This window comes from Chelon labrosus (assembly GCF_963514085.1).
Source record: "Chelon labrosus genome assembly, chromosome: 24".
NCBI lineage: Eukaryota > Metazoa > Chordata > Actinopteri > Mugiliformes > Mugilidae > Chelon > Chelon labrosus.
In genome coordinates, this window is record NC_140357.1 from 7,573,103 (window position 1) to 7,596,547 (window position 23,445).

The 23,445-nt window shown below is 43.2% G+C and overlaps 1 protein-coding gene across 1 annotated transcript in view; it reads right to left on the reverse strand.

Moving 5' to 3' along the window:
- Positions 1-13,211: 13,211 nt before the first annotated feature.
- Positions 13,212-23,445, reverse strand: part of LOC311509228 (gamma-aminobutyric acid receptor subunit beta-3-like) — a 54,466-nt gene continuing 44,232 nt past the window's right edge. The window contains exons 8-11 of the mRNA XM_084574334.1: positions 22,121-22,273; positions 16,396-16,643; positions 15,742-15,810; positions 13,212-13,639 (exon numbers count right to left, since the gene is read on the reverse strand). Of these exons, the coding sequence (XP_084430460.1) occupies positions 13,268-13,639; positions 15,742-15,810; positions 16,396-16,643; positions 22,121-22,273 (842 nt within the window). The 3' untranslated portion in view covers positions 13,212-13,267. The remainder of the gene's footprint in view (positions 13,640-15,741; positions 15,811-16,395; positions 16,644-22,120; positions 22,274-23,445) is intronic.

Below are 23,445 nucleotides of genomic sequence, written 5' to 3' on the forward strand. Positions count from 1 at the left end.
AAGGAATCTAGGACTTTTCAGTTTACTACATAATTCAAATGCAGACACTGAATCAGAGGCTCTCCATACTTTTAGCTGGCTGTATACGTATGAGATATATGATATCTGCCATCCAGCCCTCCTCTAAAACACTGGCTGAACATAAGGACTTGAACTATAATAGAAAAGTATAAATAAGAAGCAACTCTTGTCCATAAAATTGGTCCCTGTGCAGCACAAACTGAAAACACGAGTAATTAAACGTGTAATTACGGCGTCTGCGGCTTCGTCGACACAGGCTAAATAAAATGTCTTTTAAATAGCCGTCAGTATGAGCTTCAAGCAGCTGCTAATTAGCGAGAAAAGTGAAAACGGAGAGCATTAATCACATGCACACGCCTCTCCCGGTGTCTGCAGATGATTGTGTGGGCGTGTGAATGTGTGTTTGGCAACGGAGAGGGGAGATAAATCAGTGCAGGGTACAGCGCGCGTGTGCTGGGTGTACTCAGAGTATCCAGCAGGGTGCAGAAAAGACAAGGCTACCCTTTAATACAGCAGGTTTAACTCTGTCCCTGTCACCGCTTTGATAAAATAAATCAAAATGTATGTCTGAAATCCATGCACAATCTGGTCAGAAGGTTGAAATGAAGTTGAAATTGATCAGATAGGTTGAAAAGTGTGCATTAAATTTGTCAGAGAAGCTGTAAACCATATACATGTATAATTTTATGCATTTAAAAGAGCATGCTGACAGTCACTGTGTGAAATAGGCCTAAATAAATGCTGTCTTTGTCTCATGCTGGGAGAGACTGTAAAGGGAACGATAAAACGGACTTGTTAACCTTTTAGGAGATATATGGTGACATTTAAAACAAAGATACTTTTGTGTCGGCCTCTCGCTGGCAGCCACCGCTCGCTCATAATGAGTCCACGGAATGGAAGTGCTCTCGTCGCAGGGATAGGGACAGGGAGGGGGGTGGGCGCGAACGGTTGGACCAGGCTGATAATGTCAGCACGCAGTAAGAAACATCCAGAATGTGGACGCCAACATGACCGGTTTCAGAGCTGCCCTGTGTGAAAAAAATGAGAAAAAAAAAATGATAAAACATCTGCCACGAGATCCTGATGAATCGAGAGAAAGTGCAGTGGGACGGTTTAAATTATTCCACTGCATCTGGCAGAGCAAGCGAAAAGTTTGCATAATGACTCAAACTTGAGCGTTAAAGTGCACTAATTAAGTCTGGTGTCAGGGAACTTCACTTAGACTTGGATATTTGCAATAAATGAAGCTGTCTGAGTCATGAGAGGGCAAGTGTTTTCATTCCCCGACAGACAGAATGAAGAAGGATGTGATTCTTTTAAACCCCGTGACACCGCGCTCTCAAAAAAATTTCCTTACTTTACTTTTACATGTGATGCTTGGTCGTAAAAAGCAGACTGGATTCAAATCAGTTGAGCATGAACCTGCTATACCTCACCTGTCCACTAGGGGTCCTCGATGGCTGACATCAAATCGTCACCTAACAAGTCACATGTCTGCCCCAAGCACATACAGACCTCAAAGATAGCGTATTTGTTATTTTCCCAGACTTTCAAAATGCTTACAAATGTAATTCTCAATAGCATTAGGCACAAAACACAATAGTACACACAGCTCCGAAGATGAGTCGCAGCAGAGTGACGTAAGCACGACGTTTAAAACCAACCGGAAGACTATCCATCGAAGGGGCGTGGCGTTCCGTATCCAGTCACAGATGAGGAACAGCACAGAAACATCTGCATACCTGACAACGGACAGAACAGAACAAGGCAGTAATGGACAGGGCCATAATATCTGGTTTGTTCCTATTTAAACCCCATCTTCCCAACCAATCTTTTCGAACTGAGGAAGCTACTTAGATGAAACGTCTTCAAGAAACGCTACAAGTCCAGCTGCCTTTTGTTTCGGCTTGTTTTTGGACATACCCTGACCTATGTATAAAGTTTAGGGGCTACAGCAGGTAGATCGATCTCAAAAACAACAAACAAGTAATATGAGACACAGGAAATCTGAAACAAAAGAGTGAATATGCTGGTATTGAGGTCTGTATATGTATGGGGCTGATGTTTTGTGATTTTCTGGTGGGCAACATAACCAGATGTTCCTCTTTTAGAAGTGAGGAAGCTACTTGGATGATTGGTGAAACAACGATTCATTGACAGAAGGTAAGACCATGAGCCAACAACCTTGAGTTTTAGTAATAATCGATGATGTAGGAAGGAGTGTTGGTAAAGAAAGGGACCTGAGGATGGTTGTGTAAAACGTTGCCCTCAAAAAGAAAAAACTTGAATCAACTTGAAGGTGAGTTAGTTCAATTTTAGAACAAAAATGAGAGTGACCCTGTTCGCTCTAATCTGCGTGAACTGAACTTTGCTCTCACGAAGTGTGAACTTCCGCAGCAGTGCCTCCAGTCGATACATTTTTAATGTGCGTTTGACTTTGAGGCCCTGCGAAAAGCTCCGAACAACACCGACATACTGCAACCTTTTGAACTTGACGCGTCGTACGCATTAGCGAGCGGTGGCTAGTTGCTAAATCTGTTTGCAAATTTGGTGGTGTATTTGTTTTTAGATTTTCTTTTCTGTTGCGGCTGAAAATGATGCCAGTAAAAGCAAAACATTAGAAGCTGAAAGTTGTAAAAAATCAGTAAAATTAAAAACTGCTACGTTTGCACCTCACAGATATGTAATATTGGCGCATTTTTGTGAAGAAAAAACACTCTAGAAGATGAAAATGCGGTTGTGTATTGTTTAGTGTAATTGCCCCCCTACATAATATACATAATCACTCCATCATTATTAATATGAACGTTTTGACTGTAGCGGATACAGGTTCAAATCAAATACAGACTTAATCAGGCTGAGCTAATTGGATGCTTTAAAATGAGATAACAGGATATTGTGACAATAACAATTTTCCAGTTTATGGCATTTATGTAAATCATTCCTAAAAGGCAGCTGCTTGCACACGCGACGTTGCGCGATATGTTTAATGCAATTAGCCGAGCGACTGCTGATGCGGCGGTGTAGTCATGTTCGATGAAGCCTAACATTAATCAGGGTCCCATCATTGCCGCCGATGCGAAGCCAGGCTCGACAAAACCTTCCCCTTTGTTTTGACAAAGCAAAACAGCATTATGATGATCAGAACAAGTCCGTATTCTCTTTAATCTGTCTCCAAAGACCCTGTGTTTTTTTTCTCCCCTAATAATTATTGCAGTGAGCAGATGTGACTGAAGATATGAGTGGGTTGTTTCTGGGTCATGTATAATAGGACGTGGTATTCTCTGTGGCATTGAACACTTGGGGAATAGCCCCTTAAATGTTTAATGATTCGGGTGGGGTGGGGGGGATATGCATTAGCATCTTCAAGAAAAGTTTATCGTCGAGGAAGTTGAAAAGAACTGCTGTGGGAAGGATGAACCATCAAAATATTTCCTTGTTCAGTGCCTGCCAGCTGATGCCAGGAAGAATGTCTCACAAAATAAAAGACAGGTTATAATTAGAGACAAGAGAGATGGTGAAATGCAAGAGAGGGAGTAATGAGCAACAGAGTGTATTAAGATGAGTGAGAGGGAGCAAGCGAGACAGAGGCCGAGCACGGTAAAGTAGGCTGCTGCTGCTGCCGCTGTTGTGTATCATTGAGTTCATAAAACAGAGAAGCATCGTGAAAAAAGCACGCTGAAGAGTCGATGTATTCCCCTCAGTCTCCGAGACGGGCTTTTGATGCCGAAACAGACTTTCTTTCTTTCTCCCTCCATCCATCCCTTCTCCCTCCCACTCTCTCCCACGCTTCCCTCCACCGCTCGCCACGCTGCTGATGAATTGAGAGAAAGTGTGTCAGCTGGCAGCCAGGGAGGGGAGAAAAAGAAAGAAAGAAGACATCAGAAAGAATTCATTCAGCGAGTTGGTTTCTTTTTTTCATCTAGAAACACGGAGCCAAGTCTTCGGCGCCTCGTGAGTTTTCGGTGGGGCTTGAAGGACGGTTATTTGGGTCGGCCTTTAGGGTTGAGAGGGGGACGGTGTATTGATAAGCTGCATTATATTCTCATCAGAACAGCCCGGCCTCAGTGTCCACGGGGTGCCTCGTCTTTAACAAGCAGTAAACACTTCTACTGTACGCAGGAAGCTTCCAGCTGTGGAAGGTGCTGTTGCTTAAAGTTGAAAATGTTTTGATGAGCGCAACAGCTCAGCAAGCTCTCCGTACCATGACGTCAGCAAGCACAAGAAGGAAGGAAGAAGATGAGCAAGGTGAGTGTACACAGCATGAATGCAGACTACCTATGGGTTATGAAGCAGAGGCCGGTGGCAAAAGTTCAGAGGTGTAACTTTTTGCACTTGTAGCAGTTAATTAATAATGATAAATGTAAGTATAATGGAGTAGTAGAAACAATAAACAGGCCAAAGGTTTGCCAACAATAACTCAAATTAGGTACCTTACATAGACTGTATAAAGATGGACGGCAGAACTGCTCCTCTAAAGTGAAGCCAAAGCAAGTAGAGCTCCCCCTGGTGGCTGGCTGCAGTATAGGTCATAAGCTCCACCCCCTCCATGTTAGTGGATGGGACTTGAACCAAACTAAAACACTAAAATACACGTCTTTTTTTTTTTCAAGGATGGTTTCTGTCATTTTAGGTAGTCAATATAATGTCGATGCACGTTCAAGTGTCAGCTGTTTGGATAAGTTTCGTTTTAGTTATTTGACGCCGAAGAAACAGGATGTGACATAATGGCGACTATCACTTGCCATGCCAACCACTCCCTAAAGCGGCAAGTTGTAAAAAATATATATATACATATAAATAATAAGTCCAGTGTATAATCAAACATTTCTTTGAAACTGGTAGAGGTAGAATAGAGCATAGTATTAAACAAAAACGCGAGTGAGTCTGGAGGAAGTGTGGTCGGGTCATCGATATCGCGGCTCCGTTTGGCACCCCACTACTGGACTGTACTGCGCAGACTCTGGCTCCAAAGTCGCAAATGGCGCTGCCTGTATCCCAGGGCATCACTTTGCCCAATGCAAGTAAGTGGCGACCCATTGTCCCTATTTATACAGTCTACGGTACCATAGGGCAGCGGGCAAAGAGAGCCCTCTAGGGGCAAAATGGAGTACTACATATTTGTTCAAAGTTGAGTCAAGACAAAAGCCTGACTTTATTACTCCCTGCCTTACCACAGAAATTATTAAACATTATTTTGGTTTTCCACTGTCAGATATCCTGGAATGCATTTCAAGTTCGCTGCTGCTTTGATTCCAGATTGACCGTTTCTTTGGCCCTCTCGGATCTCAAAGTTTCAATTCCCTAAAGTTAGGATTAAAGTACGTAGCAAAAACAAGCTAGCCTGACGTCAGGACTTCTTGCTAAAGCCATACTACTGTTAGCTAATATTAGCCACCTTTAGCTATAAATGTCAGTTTGTTAAATCTCTCGTCAAACACAGAAATTTTTTTATCACCGTTAGCATTGTATGTAGCATGCTAATGCAAACTACCATGATGCATATATAATATTATATGTGTGACCAAACAGTTTTTTATATCACTGTAAAACATTAATAATGATACAGCATTTATTTAAGTCCTAAACAGAACTACACTCTGCTTATATGCACAGTTTTGCCAATATTCAGTAAGACATGCTGAATATTTGAGCTGCACCGTAGTTTTTTTTTTGACCATACCCTTAAGCCAGCATTTCCAACATTGATGTCTGATATGTGAACAGCTTGTTGCAAAGCACCAGGATCCCGGCCGAGTCAATAAAATCAAAGTGAGTGATAGCAAGGCTGAACGAGGATGAGGCTCATGAAAAAGCACTTTTCTTTTGTTCTGATAACCTTTGGTTGACTTTTGGTTTACAGCCCTCTGGAGGGCCTTTTATTAGCGGCTTCCAGAGGTCATCTATCAAAATATCTGAGCCTCTGAGCAACCACGTCCCTCCTGAGAAACGCCAGGTAGAGACTGTAAGATGGGAACTGAAATCCTTTGTCTAAGAACTGGGGGACTGTCATTTTACAGCACTACAGGAAGAGACTGACAAAGTTGAAGAGCATTTTGAGAGCAGAGGATCTGGGGATGCGACGTGCCAGGAACAGGGTTGACAGCAGAAGCAACCTCTTGCAAATCTTTGAGGTGAGAACTGTATGTGCTGCTGCGAGGAGGAAGCTACTCAGGTCGGTACAGCTGAATAAACATATCGACTAGAGCTGCTATATTAAGCCCTCCAACACTTCCAGCACCCCGCTGCAACAAATAGTTGGACGTTTCTTATCGTTTTCTGCCAAGAATGTCTGAACCATCGTCATGATCTCACCCTCCAACTTGCCTGATTACCCAACCTTTGGCCTTGTGCTGCCTTTCGATTGCCTACGCAGCATTATGGCTTATTCTAACTGCCAAAAGACCCACTTCTCTTGGAGGAATATTTGCCTTGCTATCAACAACAACTCTACTCATAAGTCTCCCCCCCAAACTGCTGAACAATGCTATTCTTTAATGATTAGTTTAATGATAAACTTATATAGCATTATACCTTGGGGTTATAACCCTTATATACATTATAAAGGCTCTAAAGAAAAGAGAGTTTGAAATCTATCACATGTGCCCCAGGGGACTCATATACTGTCGGGAGGCGGGGATGGAATAGGAAAGCCGAGCTCAGCGTTTTCTGCAGTCCTTATGCATAAAAAGCCGGTGTATATTTTCTCTACCTGAGATGGAGGGGAGGGGATTATGACTCCATCAGGCAGCGCTAAAGGCTTCTCATTTTTAAAGCTCGGAGTGCGTTTTATTGAGCCCCACTTCCATCCTTCTTGCAAAACTGACAATCCTTTAGTAAGTGTATTGAGCTCCAATGGAGCCAACTTCCCATAGGAGTATGAGTGTACTTCAAAATCCGGCGTTGTTTTTGTCATGAGTTTGTTTCATAGGTGATTCATCCAGATTGAATTGGTGAGCAATTCAGATGAGCTGTCACAAGTATTCTTTCTGTAACTTCTGAATGAGTCTTTCACGGGCTCCTTCTGGCAGTTTAGGCATTTAGTTTTGAGATGTCTTTTAGAGATGGTTGAAAACACACAATAGAGGCTTGGTTCGTACTTCTAAAATGGATTTACAGAAGGCATCTAAACCTTTGTACCACGTTGATGTGTTGGCATTTTTCGGTAATTGCACAGTTAAAATGCCCCTGACTCCAAAGAATAGCAGCTGGAATTAAAGGGCTCACACTGGAGCTAGTAAATGTTGGACAAGTTTTACTGAAATCACTGCAATGCAAAAAAAGAGATAAGACGTCTGAGTCGATGGCATGTAGGAGGGTGAGAGACATGGACTGTGATTTTTTTTTACCAAAACTGTTGCAGACTCCATTGCCGTTTCTGCTAAAATACACTTGTGGTGCAAGTCAAGCTATGGAGCTACTGTATGCTATAGGCTACCTAATCTGTTGGTATAAATCTGTCTTAAAACACAGGGTTGCAAAAGTATTCATTTACTGCAAGCAGATCACATCAATTTTAAGGACTTACCAAGAGAAACCCCCGTTGTTGGCGTCATGCCTCTTCCCTCTTCTTCTTCACGGTTTATTTCAAGAAAACAATGAAATGCAGAACTGCTGCCACCATGTGTTTTGTTGGGGAAAATGGTGCCATCAGCCCCTTGCCTCATAAAGCCAACACATTTTCACATCGTTTGTAGACCCCTACACTTAGACCGCTAAACATAACATTAACAATACTAGATATGTCAAACATGCTTGGCTTCTCATCTGAGGAAACCCCACCACTGCTGGTTCCTGCTCTATCTCCTTACATCCAGTCCCAGAGAGACCATGAGACTCAATCTTGATAAGTTGCAGTGCTAGGATTACCCGCATACAGCCAACCGGTACATAAAAGTTAATTAAATGCAATGTTTTATTTATAGATGGTACTTAACCCATGCTCGGAGACTGTGCCCACATACTCTATCAATAAGCCTGAATGTACACAGAATTAACATCTTTGGTTTTGACCAATTGTTACGACCCAGCTCTGCAAGAGGATGAGGGAAGCAACATTAAACCAGACTGAACTGGTTTTTGAGAAGGTTTGTTGTTTTCAGTGATCAAGCAGCACAAAGACTTAGGGAATTGAGAAAAATAAATGCTTTTTGGCTATTTGGCCAATGCAAGGAAGTGTCAAGACGTCCATATCTATACAATCTATGAACAAGGGCAGTAATGGCAGGAGACATAATGTTTTCCATCCTAAGACAAAATCAAGTGGATTATGTCTCAAAGTCCTGGAGAGCAAGGAGCAATGCTAGCGTCTCTTTCTCAATCGTAGAGTACTTCAACTGGTACTTTAAGAATTTACGTTGGTCTTTCTTTCCCTGTCAGGAGTGGCTAAGATTCTCTCTAACATCTACAAATCTCTTAGGGACCAGGAAACTTAGTAGAAAGGGCAGATCCAAGAACAGGCAGTGAGGCCAACACTTTGTCTCCCAGGGGAAATTGTCGGGGGACAGTGGAGAGGTCATATCGACGCTTCAGTTCAGCTCGAGACAGAAAGATTATCTCTGTCAGAAGAGTGTGCCTGACGCACTCGCTCCTGAAACCGACTAACACAATCCAGAATGTGGACCATCCTAGATTGTGGACCAAACCCTAGGGTTTCCTGCGTAGCTTCCCGGGCTACAAACAGGATACTTGGAATCCCAACTTTTGTGAGTTTCCATGAAATATTTGTGCAATATATCGTCTGATGCCAACGCTCCAACGCACCCTGCGATCCAGGATGGTAAGCAATGGAAACATATGCAAAGGACCAACACAATCAATAATCCCATGCTCAAAAGGCTCTCCTATGGATGGCGGTCAATTGAAAGTGCGTGGTGATAATTATCCAATCGCACACGAGGGACAGCACAGGAACATTTGCATACCTCAAAACTGACAGAACACAATCAGGGCAGTAATGGCATTGGCAAAAACACCAACAAAACAAGCTGCATGAACCGTACTCATCCAGCACATCTCTCTGCAATCCAAGAACACCTCATTTGTTCCACATTCTGCAGAATGCGCCGCTGTGTGTTGGCGAAATCAGAAATAGTTCTGTGTGGGTCCCTTCGGCGGCCCCGGGCTCCTTCTAAGGGCATAATTATAGTCATTAGCTTTAGAGCTAATTTTTTTGTAAATACAGCGCACATTACCTTGCTGGTGTTGCTTTGTCTCATCTTCCCTCTCAGGTTTGGGCCCTAGCAAGAATCTCAGAAGTCACTTGATTTTTTTAATGTCATGGAATATGAGACTGGCTAAATCTTACAAGTAGCTTGACCTGCTATGAGCCAGCTAGCATTGTTTAGCATGGTAGCAGCTACTATACCTAACTCACCCAAGCAAGAAAACATTGTTCCACACAAGTACAAGCGTTAAAAACTTAAAAAGTTATGAAGTAACTGGGGACATGTGGACCCATTCATTGATTGAATTACTTATTAGCTATAAAATGCTAATATTAGCATAGCATTGCATAGCAACACCTAAAAACCAACAGGACGGTTAAACATTAGACATAAATTTGGTTTCCTTTAAGGCCTGCAGCTTGATGTCACCTGAAAAATTAGCAACAAATAAATACCGTAAGCATTGGTGCAAGTTGCTGCAACTTTTCTGAGTAGGACAGAAGACTGACAGCAAATAATAACCTCCACCTCCGCATTGTCTTTTTTTTTTCTCCAGTCTTTATTTATCCAGGGAACTACTGTAGTCTTATACACAATCACTCTGGCACACATTCATGAAGTTCACTTCATACACATAAGGTACTGTATTCAAGTGGGAGTCGCAACATACAGCATAGAGTCTTCACCGAGCAACTGCACCGGAAAAGACAGGGATTAAGTTGCTTGAGGGCTTTTGTTTGCTCCAAAATGAGATGTTTTCCAAACCAGTCTTGGGATTTGTACAGGCCACCTTCCCAATAACTTCTCAAACCTCATTAAAGCTAATGATTTATTAAACCTTTGATGGCTTTTTATTCTATTATCTTGCTGTACAGTATATGCAGATCCTTTACGGAGTGTTATGCATGCTCGCAATACCAAGTACACAGGTACAATGTATATCATTTATTTGATGGTTTAACATGGTACTCTACTGAAAAAGGAAGAGAAACATACAGAGATATACAGTATAAATCTAAGCCTAAATACATTTTGTGGCAGCACAGAACATTTCACATTCCATTATGGGACCAAGGCCATACAACACCTGAAGTCTTCGATGACGATTTTTATTTTTATTTTTTTTGTTTTTTAAGTTACCGTTTTATTTTTAATGTAGGCTTACATGGCGTAGTGTCGTTATCTCTAAGATGAGCAGTTGGCAGCTCTCATAAATCGCAAAATATCTTTTGAAAAAAAAGAGAGAGAGATTCTCCCAAGTTACGAGTTTTAGTTGCATGCATGTTAAACAGCTATCTAGAGTTTGTAACAGTAGCGTTCTCATTCACTTTTCAACTGCACTTTTATAGATTGGTAATGAAAGAAAAATGAATCGCACAATGACCAACGATCTCACCCTGCTCCGAAATGAATGGTTTGGATTACAGCGAACCAGTAAGCCAGGAAGATGTTCGTCCTCTTGCACCATAAAGTTTTCAGCTTTCAGTCTTATTTACACCACGCTGAAGCTTTATGAACACTTGGTCGGTGCAAATATTGTCCTCCAAACTACACAAAGCAGTTTGGAACATCTATGGACAGACTGGTTCCACGTCTTTTAACAAGTTTCAACGCACCAAGATCACTAAACACTGCATTGTGCCCAAGACCAAAGCCAAGACATTGCTCTCAAGCTAATTTTTGAGGTGGTGTCAACCAGGGAAATGCAATTTGACAACTTCACCTCAAACACGTGCAGATCCAAGAGCTTTCCAGAAGTTGGTACGACAGCATTACGTCTGAGCAAACCGTCAGAAAAGTGTTTTGACATTTCATTTAAAGGTATTATTTAATCTGTAACTTTCTTCTGTCCCTGTCCCAGGTCTTATTTGCGCCGGTCTACACAGTAGAACACGAGACTTGGGGCCAACTTGAACGTGGAATCAACGAGAGCCCTATATGAACCAGGGTCGAGGTCAGTCCTGCTTCCAGAGAGCAAATTGCATTTGTGCAGCAACAATCCAAGTACAATACATTCAGTTCTTACGTCATATATCGGACTGTACACGTAAAACTTTACAATTTTTCCAACATTGTCGCCAGACTTTTATCAAGTAGCAATGATTTTTTTTTTCTCTACACGTGTTCCAGTGCATGCACAAACAGTGGATGCGCGTGCACGATTGGACAAGGGCGCGTCAAAATGTACATCATCGAGCTGCAACCGGTCGATTGCTCTGCGACCTTAGGTGGAATGGCACACAGTTTATCAAGAGTCGGACAGGAGAGCTATTTTTATCCACAAAACTATTACACGCCGACATTTGTCTGTAGTCGAGCAAGCAGCGCAGGAAATAAATGGTGTGCCGACGCTAATCTTCTCTTCAAGGCTCCTTAACCATTCCCCATCGCACACATGTACATGCACACACTGGTAAAACCCAAACCCCACCCTTTCCCTCTCTCTTTCCCTTTCGCAACATAAGAATGGGTGTGTTACATTCTGATGGAGAAATGATGACCATGGCTCATTATCCTCTCCCTGAAGAATGGATCTGATACATTCAATGCTAGTATGTGCTTATAATTACTCGACAGACCCGGGTTATCTCGGTCCATCTGTGAAATCCATTTGCATCGCCTTGCCGCTGCGTGGCCCGGGCAGACAGCAGCGGTTAAAATGCATACAGTCTCTAGAGCTGGACTCCAACACGGTCGCCCGTTTGAGCAGGAATGTATTCAGAGTGCACAACACAAATGCTCCAAAACTAAACTGGTGCCTCAAGCCGACCTGTTTAATCCTTCGCCTTTTTGTTTGTCCACGACACAATCTGACAATTCAATGCCAGCATGATAACCACGAAATGATTGCTCTCATTTTGGGGTCATACACACAGTATATATATATATATTTATATATATATACATTTATGTATATACACACACCTATGTACTTATGTACAAAACATGGGTTTAACGCCTCCAATCCGTTCCATCACCACAACAGAGTTGAGCAAAAGAAAACAAGAACAGGTTAGGAAACCAAATGAATACCTGAAGACACGGAGTACAAAAATATCAGAATATTTCACGGGTTAAGTAGTAACTGTGTCGCCCGAAAGGCCCTTGGCAGTTGTTTTAAATGAAAGTAAAGACAGCTTTTAGAGGAAGTTTGCTAAATTCGAGTGCAATTCTGTCAAGCTTCGACTTGTAGCGCTGTTGCTCGAAGGTAGAAGTGGAAAAAAATGGCAGTTTATAGAGTTATATTTGTGCTTTTTTATTTATTTATTTTTTTTATTTCCCCCTTGGTCCCGCCCTTTATCAAATGACCAAAAAGGATATTCCTGCGACATTTTTTCTCCGCTAAGAAGATGCCAAAAACAACCTGAGTCACAATCATCCTGAACAGAGGACTAAACCCTCAGATTTAAATTATTATATTCGGGTAAAGGTTCACCAGATCATGCGGTGTGGTTAGTAGCAAGTGTGCACGTCAGTCTGTTTCTGTAGAGTTGTGCCGTAAACCAAGGCAAAGGTTAGCCATTATTTTTCCACCACAGCTGATCATTGCATGCATTAGTTGTGCATAGGGTACCAGTGTTATTGGTTTTTTTAGGAATTGCCTGCATTCATGTGAACATCTGCGTAGTATAAAGAACTTTTAAGTATTCTCTCGATTAGAAAAATCTTTGCTTTGACTGCGTCTATATATGTTTGTTGTGTTTTTTTTTTTTGCAAATACTGTGTTATTTATTCAATTGCTGGCTTTGTATCTTGCTATTTACAACATTACTGAAAGGGCAAATGTTGGGAAATGACCGTCACAAGTCCCAATTACAGTACATACTTTAGAAAATAAAAAGAACTCGGTACTAAGGATTCAAAGACTGCAAATATAAAAACAATTTTGATGAGAACTTGGTCCAGAGCTCAGTAGTCTCTTCTCAGTCTGTTTTTCTCTTTTGTCTTGTAGTGTTGCTGTCTTTAACTCGACAGGTTCCATCGTGTAGAAAAGCAACAGAAAAAAAAGGAAGAAAAACAAATGAAATGAAAAAAAAAAAGAGTCACACAAACGACAACAAACACCAACAACAGTTCAATCAGACATAGTAGAGCCAGTAGATGAGGTTGAACATTGAGAAAACAGAGGGGAAGATGATCCGTGACCAGCGGTCAATGGCGTTCACATCCGTCAGGTCGGGGATTTTGATTTTGAGCTGCGAGGACCGCCTCCTCAGGCGGCTGCGTTTAATCTGGGCCGCCCGGTCCAGGGAGTGGCGGCTGGCGGAGCGCGGCCCGATCCCGCCGCTCTGCTTGCGGTACTGGATGTGCGTCGAGGCCGTGCTGTCCAGCTGCACCATGGACTGAGAGTTTCTAATGTCCGCCACGCTGGTGGTGATCTCGCCTCCCGCCACCTCGTTATGGATCTCCAGGGTGGTCAGCAGGATGTTCCCGTGGCCGTGGGGTTCCGCCTGAATAGACATAGAAACGGGGAGACAAGGTCCTGATCAGAAACATGGAACGACTGCAGGTGACACTAAGGATTTGAGACCCTAAGCAAGAAGTCCATTCAAGAACATGAAACATGCATGTTGTCACTGAAGAATTATTGAGAAAACATGATGCACAATAGCAAACCATTCCAGTGATTTAGGACTGCTTCTCTGGCAAGATTATAAAACCAGGTACCACAGAATACCCAAGACTCGCTGTCCCCTCCACCCGCCACACATTTCCTGCTTGCTCTGGGTCTTGCAAATGGGAGGGAGAGTTTTGTATCTGTGAAGATTCTCTGCGATCCAGATCAAGGATTGCAAAACAAAGCCAAGCCACTCCTTCAGCTCTCTGAACTATTAGCTTTGTTTCATGTTGGTGATACAGACGTTCAGTGTTTTTGGCGTGCTTGAGAAGATGGTTCCAACGTGTTAGCAAGCTTAGCCCTAGCTGCGATCCCACTAAACCCCACCAGTGGTTGAAAACCTATCTCAACTGTGAAGCATTAGCATATAGCACCAGCCGTGTTGTAGTTGCGTTCATCTCCAGCAGCAATATCTATCTGATGTCTTTGCGTCTGCTGTTTGGGGGTCGTAGGTTTACTCCTAGACTTATTGTTAGCGATGACTGAAAGGTATGATTTCAAATTATAAGGGAAATCAGTTGGATATCTGCAGTGCTTTTCTTAACGATGGTGTTGCAGTTGTTCATGAATTGGTCCTAAACCTCAGCCTTTGATGGAAGGTCTTCTGAGAACATTTAATATGACTAAAGAGTGAAGCCACTAACATCATCTTCTTCTCTATGCCGATGACGACTACAAGAACGTGTTTCCGTAGGCTAGCATAAATAGATTAATGGAAGAACCACAACCATTTCAACCGCAACCCTGAAAGGATTTAGATGCATTTGTTGCTTACAACTTGGTCCAAACATTTAAAGGCATGAATTTAAGTGTTGTGTTTTTCTACGATGGCGCCGCAAGCCACAGCAGCAAGCCTCTTGTTCGTTTGTTAACCCATGATGCTGTGGCAAAAACTCAAGTTGGACTGTTGGACCATGCTCACCATCACGTTGCCAACCAATAGCATTGTGTACTACAGCTCCTAACCCTTAAGTGTCTCTCGAACAGAAGTTAATTTAGTCAGTCTGTTATCACTTTCAACAATTGAACAGTACATTGTAGTCCATGCTTATGGTGCAGTATGCACGCCACAAAAAAACAGTAATGGAATGTGGCGTTCATTCATGCAAACGTAGCAACTGGGGAAGTCCCACATTTCCCTTTTTGAAGTCAAAAGGGGTTTTTAACTTTCAGAAAACTGTAAAAAAATAAACTACGAAGCCATTGTAGTGTTATTTTAACAACCCCACCATCTAATATTAATAGGAAATAGATCTAGATCTAGATAATAGTTCTAGGTAATATCGTATTGTAACTGAACAACACAAATTTATAGGTCAAAAATGGTTGCACGTTTAAAAATTAATATGTTATGTCAATCATGTTAACACCAAGACTATGAAACCATCGTACATCATTTAAGTTTTCATGGGAGGAAGGGACGTTCTTCGCTTTTTTTGCATTTGTCAAACCCCTACCTAAGGGGATATGTATTTATACCTTATTAAATGTATTGTTTTGTTCCTTCATTACATGACATTGAATTATACAGTGGCCCCATGTCTTTTATGTTGTGGATGCACTGTGCTTCTTCCTTAGCATGGTGTGTTGTTCTACAAGTGAACAATGGGGGACCTCTGCAGTGACTACCCACTGAAAGTAGACCGGTTCACCACACCCTGACATGCACCATGAGAGAAATGGCCGCACTGATGATTTCAATGAGAAAGGACGTACAGACAGCATGCAGTCGAAATGAGCTCTGAAGAGAGGAAACGGCATCGACTCAATGTGGCAAAGAACTGCGATGTCATGGAGATGTCTGTTGTTTGCTTAAAAGTCGTTTCATGGATGGAGAAAGATTTTTGCTTGAAGGCAAAAGAAACACATCCATGTCAGCTGATGGCGATGGCAGACTTGAGGATACCGAAGAGTCTCACGGAACGAGCAACTCACCGAGCGTGAGTGGCGAAGGCCTTTAACCTGATTGGACCGTTTTAGGGACGCGGTCCTACTACCTGCCTCCTGAGGAGATGAAAATATTCAGCCACATGTGGGGAACAAACGCCTGGAAATTTGTTTTTCAGTTTTTTTTTTTAACCAACTTTTTGTCTACTAAACTATAATGTATACTGTAAAAGAAACTGTTCAGTTAGGCACAACATTTTCCATTTGCTGCTGTCTGTCCTGGTGGGAAAAAGAGAAATTAGTTTCAGACTATCCTGCAGCATTCTCAGTAGCGATAGCCAAATATCACTTACTTACGTACTTGATTGGAGTTCTTAACTACCATCTTCAGACTGGCATCGGACTTGTTTTCTGTCTACTGACATTGTCTGAACAACTTCTGGCAATGAACCAGTTGGCGTTGATTAGCTATGGCATGCTAGCAGAGTAAGGGTGGACAATACTTTAAGCATGGGCTTCCAATAAAGGTTATTCAAACATGACGGCTGTGTCCACAGCGTTGACAAGCCATTCTGGATTTAACTGTTAAAGTTATGGCCAAATAGAGGACCTTTAAATGTATTTCATGAAATAAATGGCATTAGTGTGAATGTACATATCCCCCACTGCTAACAAATCCCCGATAACCAAATTCGAACCTACCCTTGCAGCGTCATACTTGGCAGACCTCTCATTGTTGGCCTTCTCCGCCTTCTCCGCCAGCTTCTTCTGCATCTGCGGGCCCCTCCCGAAAAAGATGTAGTTGACGAAGGCGTACTCCAGCAGGGCCAGGAAGACCATGACGAAGCAGCCCATCAGGTACATGTCGATGGCCTTGACGTAGGGGATCTTGGGCAGCGTCTCCCTCAGGTGGGTGTTGATGGTGGTCATGGTCAGCACGGTGGTGATCCCTTCAAAAAGAAGAAAACCGTTGTGTGTTTAACACTGTACATATGCACCATCTTGTCATCTGGGACCAAGAAATATCACAAAAGTGGTGAAAACGGCAGTACCTTGAGGCTGGCTCCCCATAGACCTTACTGTCTGCCTTATTTGAAATCAAGATGGCAATGGCCTAAACCAACATACTGAGCTTCAAAACCCCTCTTCAAGAAGGGGTTTTCCTGTCTTTATATCCAGTCGATGATCTCGCTTCATTAAAAATGAATGAAAGGAAATCACTTTTTATCCAATATTATTCAGCTAATCACTCAAGAATGACGTGAAACTGGGATTTTTTGTTCCTTTCTTCCAGGCTCCCTCATTACGAAGCTTTGCAATCAAACTGCGAAGATACATCTGACGCTTAATTATGCCAAACCTGTCACAGCATAAGCCTGACTTTAAGGGGCACCCCGCTACCTTAAGCAGATGCTGCCATCTCGTCCGGAACCTTGAGGTCACGTTGTGGAAAACTCCAACAGATGTCCTCGATGTTACTATAGAAACGGGGATATTTTTATCGAAACTATGTTTGTTCCGCGGCGGTTTGCTCTGCTAGTTAAGAGCAGAATTGACCCAGTGGAAAAATATATCTAATTACGTTTCTCTGGGATTGCCTTCCTGAAGAGCTAAAGGAACAATGAAGGGGGGAAAAGAAAAAAGCAAACACAGCAATCACCGGAGCACTCTTATGAAACAATTTGCTGATCGCTTTCATGTTTGATATTGTTTTACTTGCGTGAACACTCACGAGCTGCTAGTGTGCAACCTCAGCTTCATTGAAATTCAAAGGTCTGCCTCAAAACACCCAACTGGCCCTTGGTCATCAAGCAGAAATAACTCATTAGAATAGTGCTGCATGTATCTCGCCGCAAGCTCTTTGTAACCTTAACCACTAGGGGTAACGAATGGTTATGTGCTCTCCCAGTAAAGGCACCTTCATACCTTGTGTATTTCATTACGACAGACTCTTACAAAATCATAGACAAATTACGAATTAGCTAAGGGTTAATGCGTTTCCGCAAGGGCCAAGGGGGGGACAGTAAACATTCATGAAATTGACCTGACCACGACACTGAAGCGGTGCCAAGGAAACGACAGCTAAATGCATAAACGCTGCAAGTTGCGAGGATATAAATGACCACCAAAGATCAGTCCCAACAACTTTTGAGTTGTTCGCAACATCCGTATTCATGCAAATCCCACACGGCAGCAACGCTCCAACTCATTATGGATCGCAGACATACACTTCACACCTCTTCCACTTTATCTACCTGAAATAAATGGAGCCTATCAGTGGCCTGGGTGGTCATATAACACACAGATGAAGCTATTTGGTGTGTGCGCCGTCATAAAGGACAGTGAGAAGACAAGGAACGGCCAGGCGGTTGGGAGGAGGGAGCCGGATAGCTAAGGTCAACCCGGCCCTTAGTGTGATTTATTGGCATGTTACAAAGCAACACTTGTGTGTGAACGTGCGCGAGCTTAACCACACGTGCACATGCTTCGTGTCTTGGCCCACTATTGGATGGTGCAATCTGTGTTTTTTTTTTTTTTCCTTCACCCTCTCTCTCTCTGCGCTTAACGACAGCCTTGTTCTTTATAGGTGTTCTCTCAGCTGTGCCATTACTCTCCGTCCTTCGCCCGCTCCCTCCATTCCTCTTCCTCTCTTTTGCTCGATCCCCCTCTCCCTGTTCGGACAATTTAATCAAGGGGCCAAGCGCCCATGGGCCTCGCTCTTTTTTCATCACGCCGCTCCGCTCTCCGGGGAGAGATATAGCTTCACGGGTTTTCCCTGGCTCCCCGTGTCCCCCCCCCCCCCGAATTCTCCCCGTCTTGTCCCATTGTTCTCTGCTTCTTCCCTTTATCTGTCCTTCTCCCCCATCTCTTCATTCTCTCATCCACCACACCTCGCCATCATTTAGCGGTGGCCTCCCTCTTCGCTCACACTGCACCCCTTCCTGTCCCCCTCCCCCTCCTTTCTCTTGTTATATGTCCCAGAGTCTCTTTTCCACCTTAACAGCTGGAACAAAGGCCCACAGCAATCAAATCTCCTCTAATCATGACCCAATAGGCCATTAGCAACGCAGCTCAACAATATAAAAAGGAGAAGGTATCATGGAGGATGCAATAAAGTGTGTGCAATGGCAGTGAATTTTAACTGTGGGACGAGAGGAATTGTTAATTGAACACTTCCATCTATCACATGCAGACAGTGCGAACTGTCAGCTATCTAGTTAGCATACGCAGCCTTTGAAGACGCTTTTGGAGCAGAGACGAAAAAAAAAAGAGGTTTCGAGCGTTTGAAAGAACATATTGTGATTTCAAACTTGTGCGTCTACCATTACACCAGCTAATGCGCACACCTTTGCAGCTCACGTAACACGATTATGAAGGAAGGGTATGGAATGTGGGAAATGGGCTGCAACCAGATTAGGGTGCAGGCGGGTAATTTGTAACTTTGCAGTCCTTGGAAATTGCTCGGGAAAATGAGATTCTCCTTCAAACAATTCAATTGTTTGCCTGCTGCCTCCTTGAATTGATTTCCCCCTGATCATTACACCGCTCTTACTGGCAGGTTTGCACACGCAAAGGAGAAACCCCGCACGCGCTTCCTCTCCAGTCAGGATACCTGCTGAAAGCTCGCAATGGTCCATCAGGGGGAGAGAATTCAACTCCGGTTGCCTCTCAGCTGTAGAGGCTCACACCGGATATTGCGGCTATTGTATGCAGTCACTTACAAACACACAGGGAGAAAAAAAAAAAGAAAAGAAAGCAGGCATACACTCCAAGGCATGCGATAATGACCGGATATTGTATACATGCTTTAACGAATAAAAGAAAAGAGACAGAAAGGGTATGTATATAAAAGACAGAGTGATGGATAGAGCGGGAAAGTAATGGATCAAAGCATGTTTTCCAAACAGCATTATGACGTGTTAAGGTCATTACTGGTCCATTATCCATCCATATAAAGATGATTGAAGCGCCACAGCAGCAATCAATTGGCATACCCAGATTGAACTGTTTGGCTCCAGGGCAAATATTTATTGCTGGGCTCTGATTGGCCACCTCCGTCCAGCCCTGTCACCTGGAAGTTTCCATCAAGTATGTCCCACGCATGCAGGCAATACGTCGATGGAGAAAGCAGCGGCAGTTTGTCGACTAATGTCAAACTCGACCCGGCTTCTCAAACGCTCGCCTCTTCCTTTCCTCCATTATTGCAACCTGCATGTCTTTGTTTCGTGGACATGAGGAGGTCACCTCGTGATCTTAGAAACGGACCGAGTCAAAGGCACATTAATTAAAACCTCCAGCCGCGGCCACGCATGGGCGGCTTTGTCATGTGCCTGCCTTCCCATTACAATTACCACAAACTTGCCGAGACACAATGAATGTGGGCTTCTAAGGCCCTCAGAGGCTCGGTCCCCGAGGGCTGTTACCTCATTTGTCTTCTGCATGATAATCCCACTGTGTCCACGGGTGAGCTGCTTTTGTTTGAATGGTCAAAAAGGGCAAATTCCAGATTCTGCGACTGTAGTTCAGAGTCGAAAACTTATTTCACTTTGCAAGGCATCATTAATTGGAATGAGTTTTTTGGGAGGGGAAACTGGACGCATGAATGGCCGGATTGTTGCCGGTTCAGTGGATGACTTCTTTCTTTAGTGCCTGAAACAGATCTGATGAGGAGAAAAGTAATTTTCTTGGCTCACCTCTCATTGTCCTGAGCACCATGCTAGCTAACGTTAGCTCCAGGAATAAGTCTGAAACAGTGATTTAAGTTCTGTGGGGGATCTCAGTCATCTCTGTCAATGTCTGAGATTCTTTTGTTTAAATAGTCAAAAAGGTCAATTCAATAAATAAAAAAAATGGTCAATAAATTGTCTGTGAAGGTTCTCAGCCATCCAGGTCATAGTAAAGGTTTCTTGAAGACCTTTCACCACTTATCCAAGTAGCTTTTTCAGTTTGAAAAAACTAGTGGTGAGTTGGGGTTTAAATACACCAGATGCTTACCTGTAGTTGGACGAACCTGATTACCTTCCCTGGCGAATGGCACTCTGACAATCTATGATTATATGACTCCATTTCAAATTAATAGCAGATTATAGGTGTTCAGAGAAGGTGTTTCCAACCTGACATGGATTGCTTCCTTACCTCCTCTTTCAAACCATCCATCTCCTCCGGCTAAACGTCCTAACCCTAACCCTAACCCTATGCCCAGTTGCCCTTGTTGCACGTTAGATGGATTGTTGCCAGTTCAGAGTGAGAGCTAACAACAGTGCCCTGAACATTTAGGATTCCTGGAGTCTCTAAAACTAGCATATGAATCAGAGAATTGGGCTTCCTGGAATGTGAGAAACAGGAAATGTGTGTCTGACCTGCTCACCAGCAGCACAGGTGCCCCTCAGGGGACTGTCCTGGCCCCCTTTCTTTTCACCCTCTACACAGCAGACTTCAGACACAACACCGACAGCTGTGTACTGCTGAAGTTCTCTGATGACTCTGCGATTGTAGGGCTCATCAGAGACGATGATGGCACAGAGTACAGAGGACTGACGGGGGACTTTGTAGACTGGTGTCAGCGAAACCACCTCCTTATCAACGCGGGGAAAACCAAGGAGATGGTGGTGGATTTTCGTAGACGCCGTTCTGCCCTCCCCTCACCAGTGAACAGTAAGCTAGTTATATAAAAATTCGAACAATTGCAACTTACAGTGGAGCAAAAAAAAAAAAAAGCAAAAAAGCAAAATCGCAAATCGCACCTTGATTGAAGAGTAGGTGGTGAAATCTTTTTATCTTAAGTTGCTACCTCTCTCCCTGTGAAGATAACTTAATCAAGCCAAGCTAGAACTGGACCGTTGTTGTTTAGTGGAGGAGTTTAGTGAGCAGTCATTAACAATTTAGCATATTAATTAGAGCTGCCGAGGAAAGTCTGCTGTCTAAATTGCATTTTAGATATTACTTTGACATCCTTCACGTAATGACTGCAGCGTGTCATCATGAAATTGTGCTGCTGCAGCCTCCTGCGAGGAATCACTGATTACAAACCAACCACCTGCTACTTCCATCTTTGCCTTGTTTACTGCTCTCAAGGGGAAGGTGAGTGGGCCCTGGCACCCACACAAACACTCTTCAATAAGAGGTGAAATTATGTTCATTAGAGATGTGATGCATGTACGGCTCCTGAAGGCCTCTCAGTGACCATAACAACTGCAGACACAAGGTATGACCTTGTTTGGTCGTGTAGTCATGCTTTCGCTCCGTAGTAAGGCGCAAAACCTTCCGCTACAACAGACGAGATAATGTTCTTCAGATCTATTACAGTTTAGATCTCCAACTTTCAAGCATGTTCAGGAAAACGCATTGTTGTTGGGAATCCGTCAAGACAAAAGCATGTTTGTGGTTTGTACTGACCCCCTGATCTCAACTACCTACACCTTCTTACCTAAAGCCACTCTGGCTGCCGATGCGTCATAGTTTATCCAGAAAGACACCCAGGACAGGATGGTAATCAGGATCGATGGCATGTACGTCTGCAAGATGAAGTAGCCGATGTTCCTCTTCAGCTTGAAGCTCAGAGACAGTCGAGGGTAGGCACCTAAGGAAGGAGAGGACGGAGAGGAGACGGGTCAGCTGCACGAAATTAGACGACTAAAGTGCGGTACGTGAAGCTAATTTCAAAGGCGAAAGATTAAAAATCCACTGTCTACCGAGGAGCACGGAGGGACACCTTGTGTTTTTGTTTTTGTTTCTGTTTCCGTGGCAACCCGGCAGCATGGGTCGGATTTATCACCATGGTAACAAGTATCCCCTTCACGAATGCGAACACACACACCATCGCTCTCTCTCTGATACACACAAAAAGCTGCATTCCTGTTTCATGATGATGTGACACAATATTCGGGACGGTGATGAAAATTGTACGACATTTTGACTATCAATTCTCCACATCCTATCCTGCTGCATTATTCATGACGATGATTCTGAGAGATTCAGCAATACTGAAAGAATACCAGCTTCATGAAAGGCATGTAGCAGTACCTCTGATGCTTCGTAACTCATGAATTCCAGATTATATTCCTCTGCGACTCGCTATGAGAGAGCATTTCTGTCATTAATATTCCCACGGCGGGAAACACAGACAGTATGTGTGTGCACAAAGACTCTGATATAAAGGCCAATATATGATTTCACATCAATCTCCCAGCGTTATGCCGCTGAATGGGCTGTATCTATGGCTCGTTACTCCCACTATTCTAAGCCATTTTTTTTCCATTTTCGTTTTATATTGGAGGAGAAGTGGGGCCCATTACGCTGTAATTTCCAATCCGTGGGTTTCAGCCAAAGCTACTTGTGGCGAGCGTGGGTCCAATTGGCTGCACACTTGTGTGCAAGTCTCATTAAGATTCAGCGCCTGCCGTATGTTAGATTGCAATAAAAATGGCAGAATATCATTTCAAAAAACAGGCAATTCATCAAATGTTATAATGTAACTGCTATTGACAGATTTGATATTTTAAAGAACCCGGCCACCACAAGATGCAGTTTGTATCAAGACTGGGGTTGTGGTAGTTATTTAGTACCATCATGCACACTTGAACTTATTAGACAAAACATTGCTGCATGTGTTAAGTCGGTCAGAAACAACAACAAAGAGCTTAGCCTGTAGGAAACATTAAAAGGTTTTAGCCATGTTAGGGGCATGGCTGTCAGTGCAGTGATGGGGAAACCACTGGAGGAATGTTGGAACATGAAACGGTGAAAGCTTCA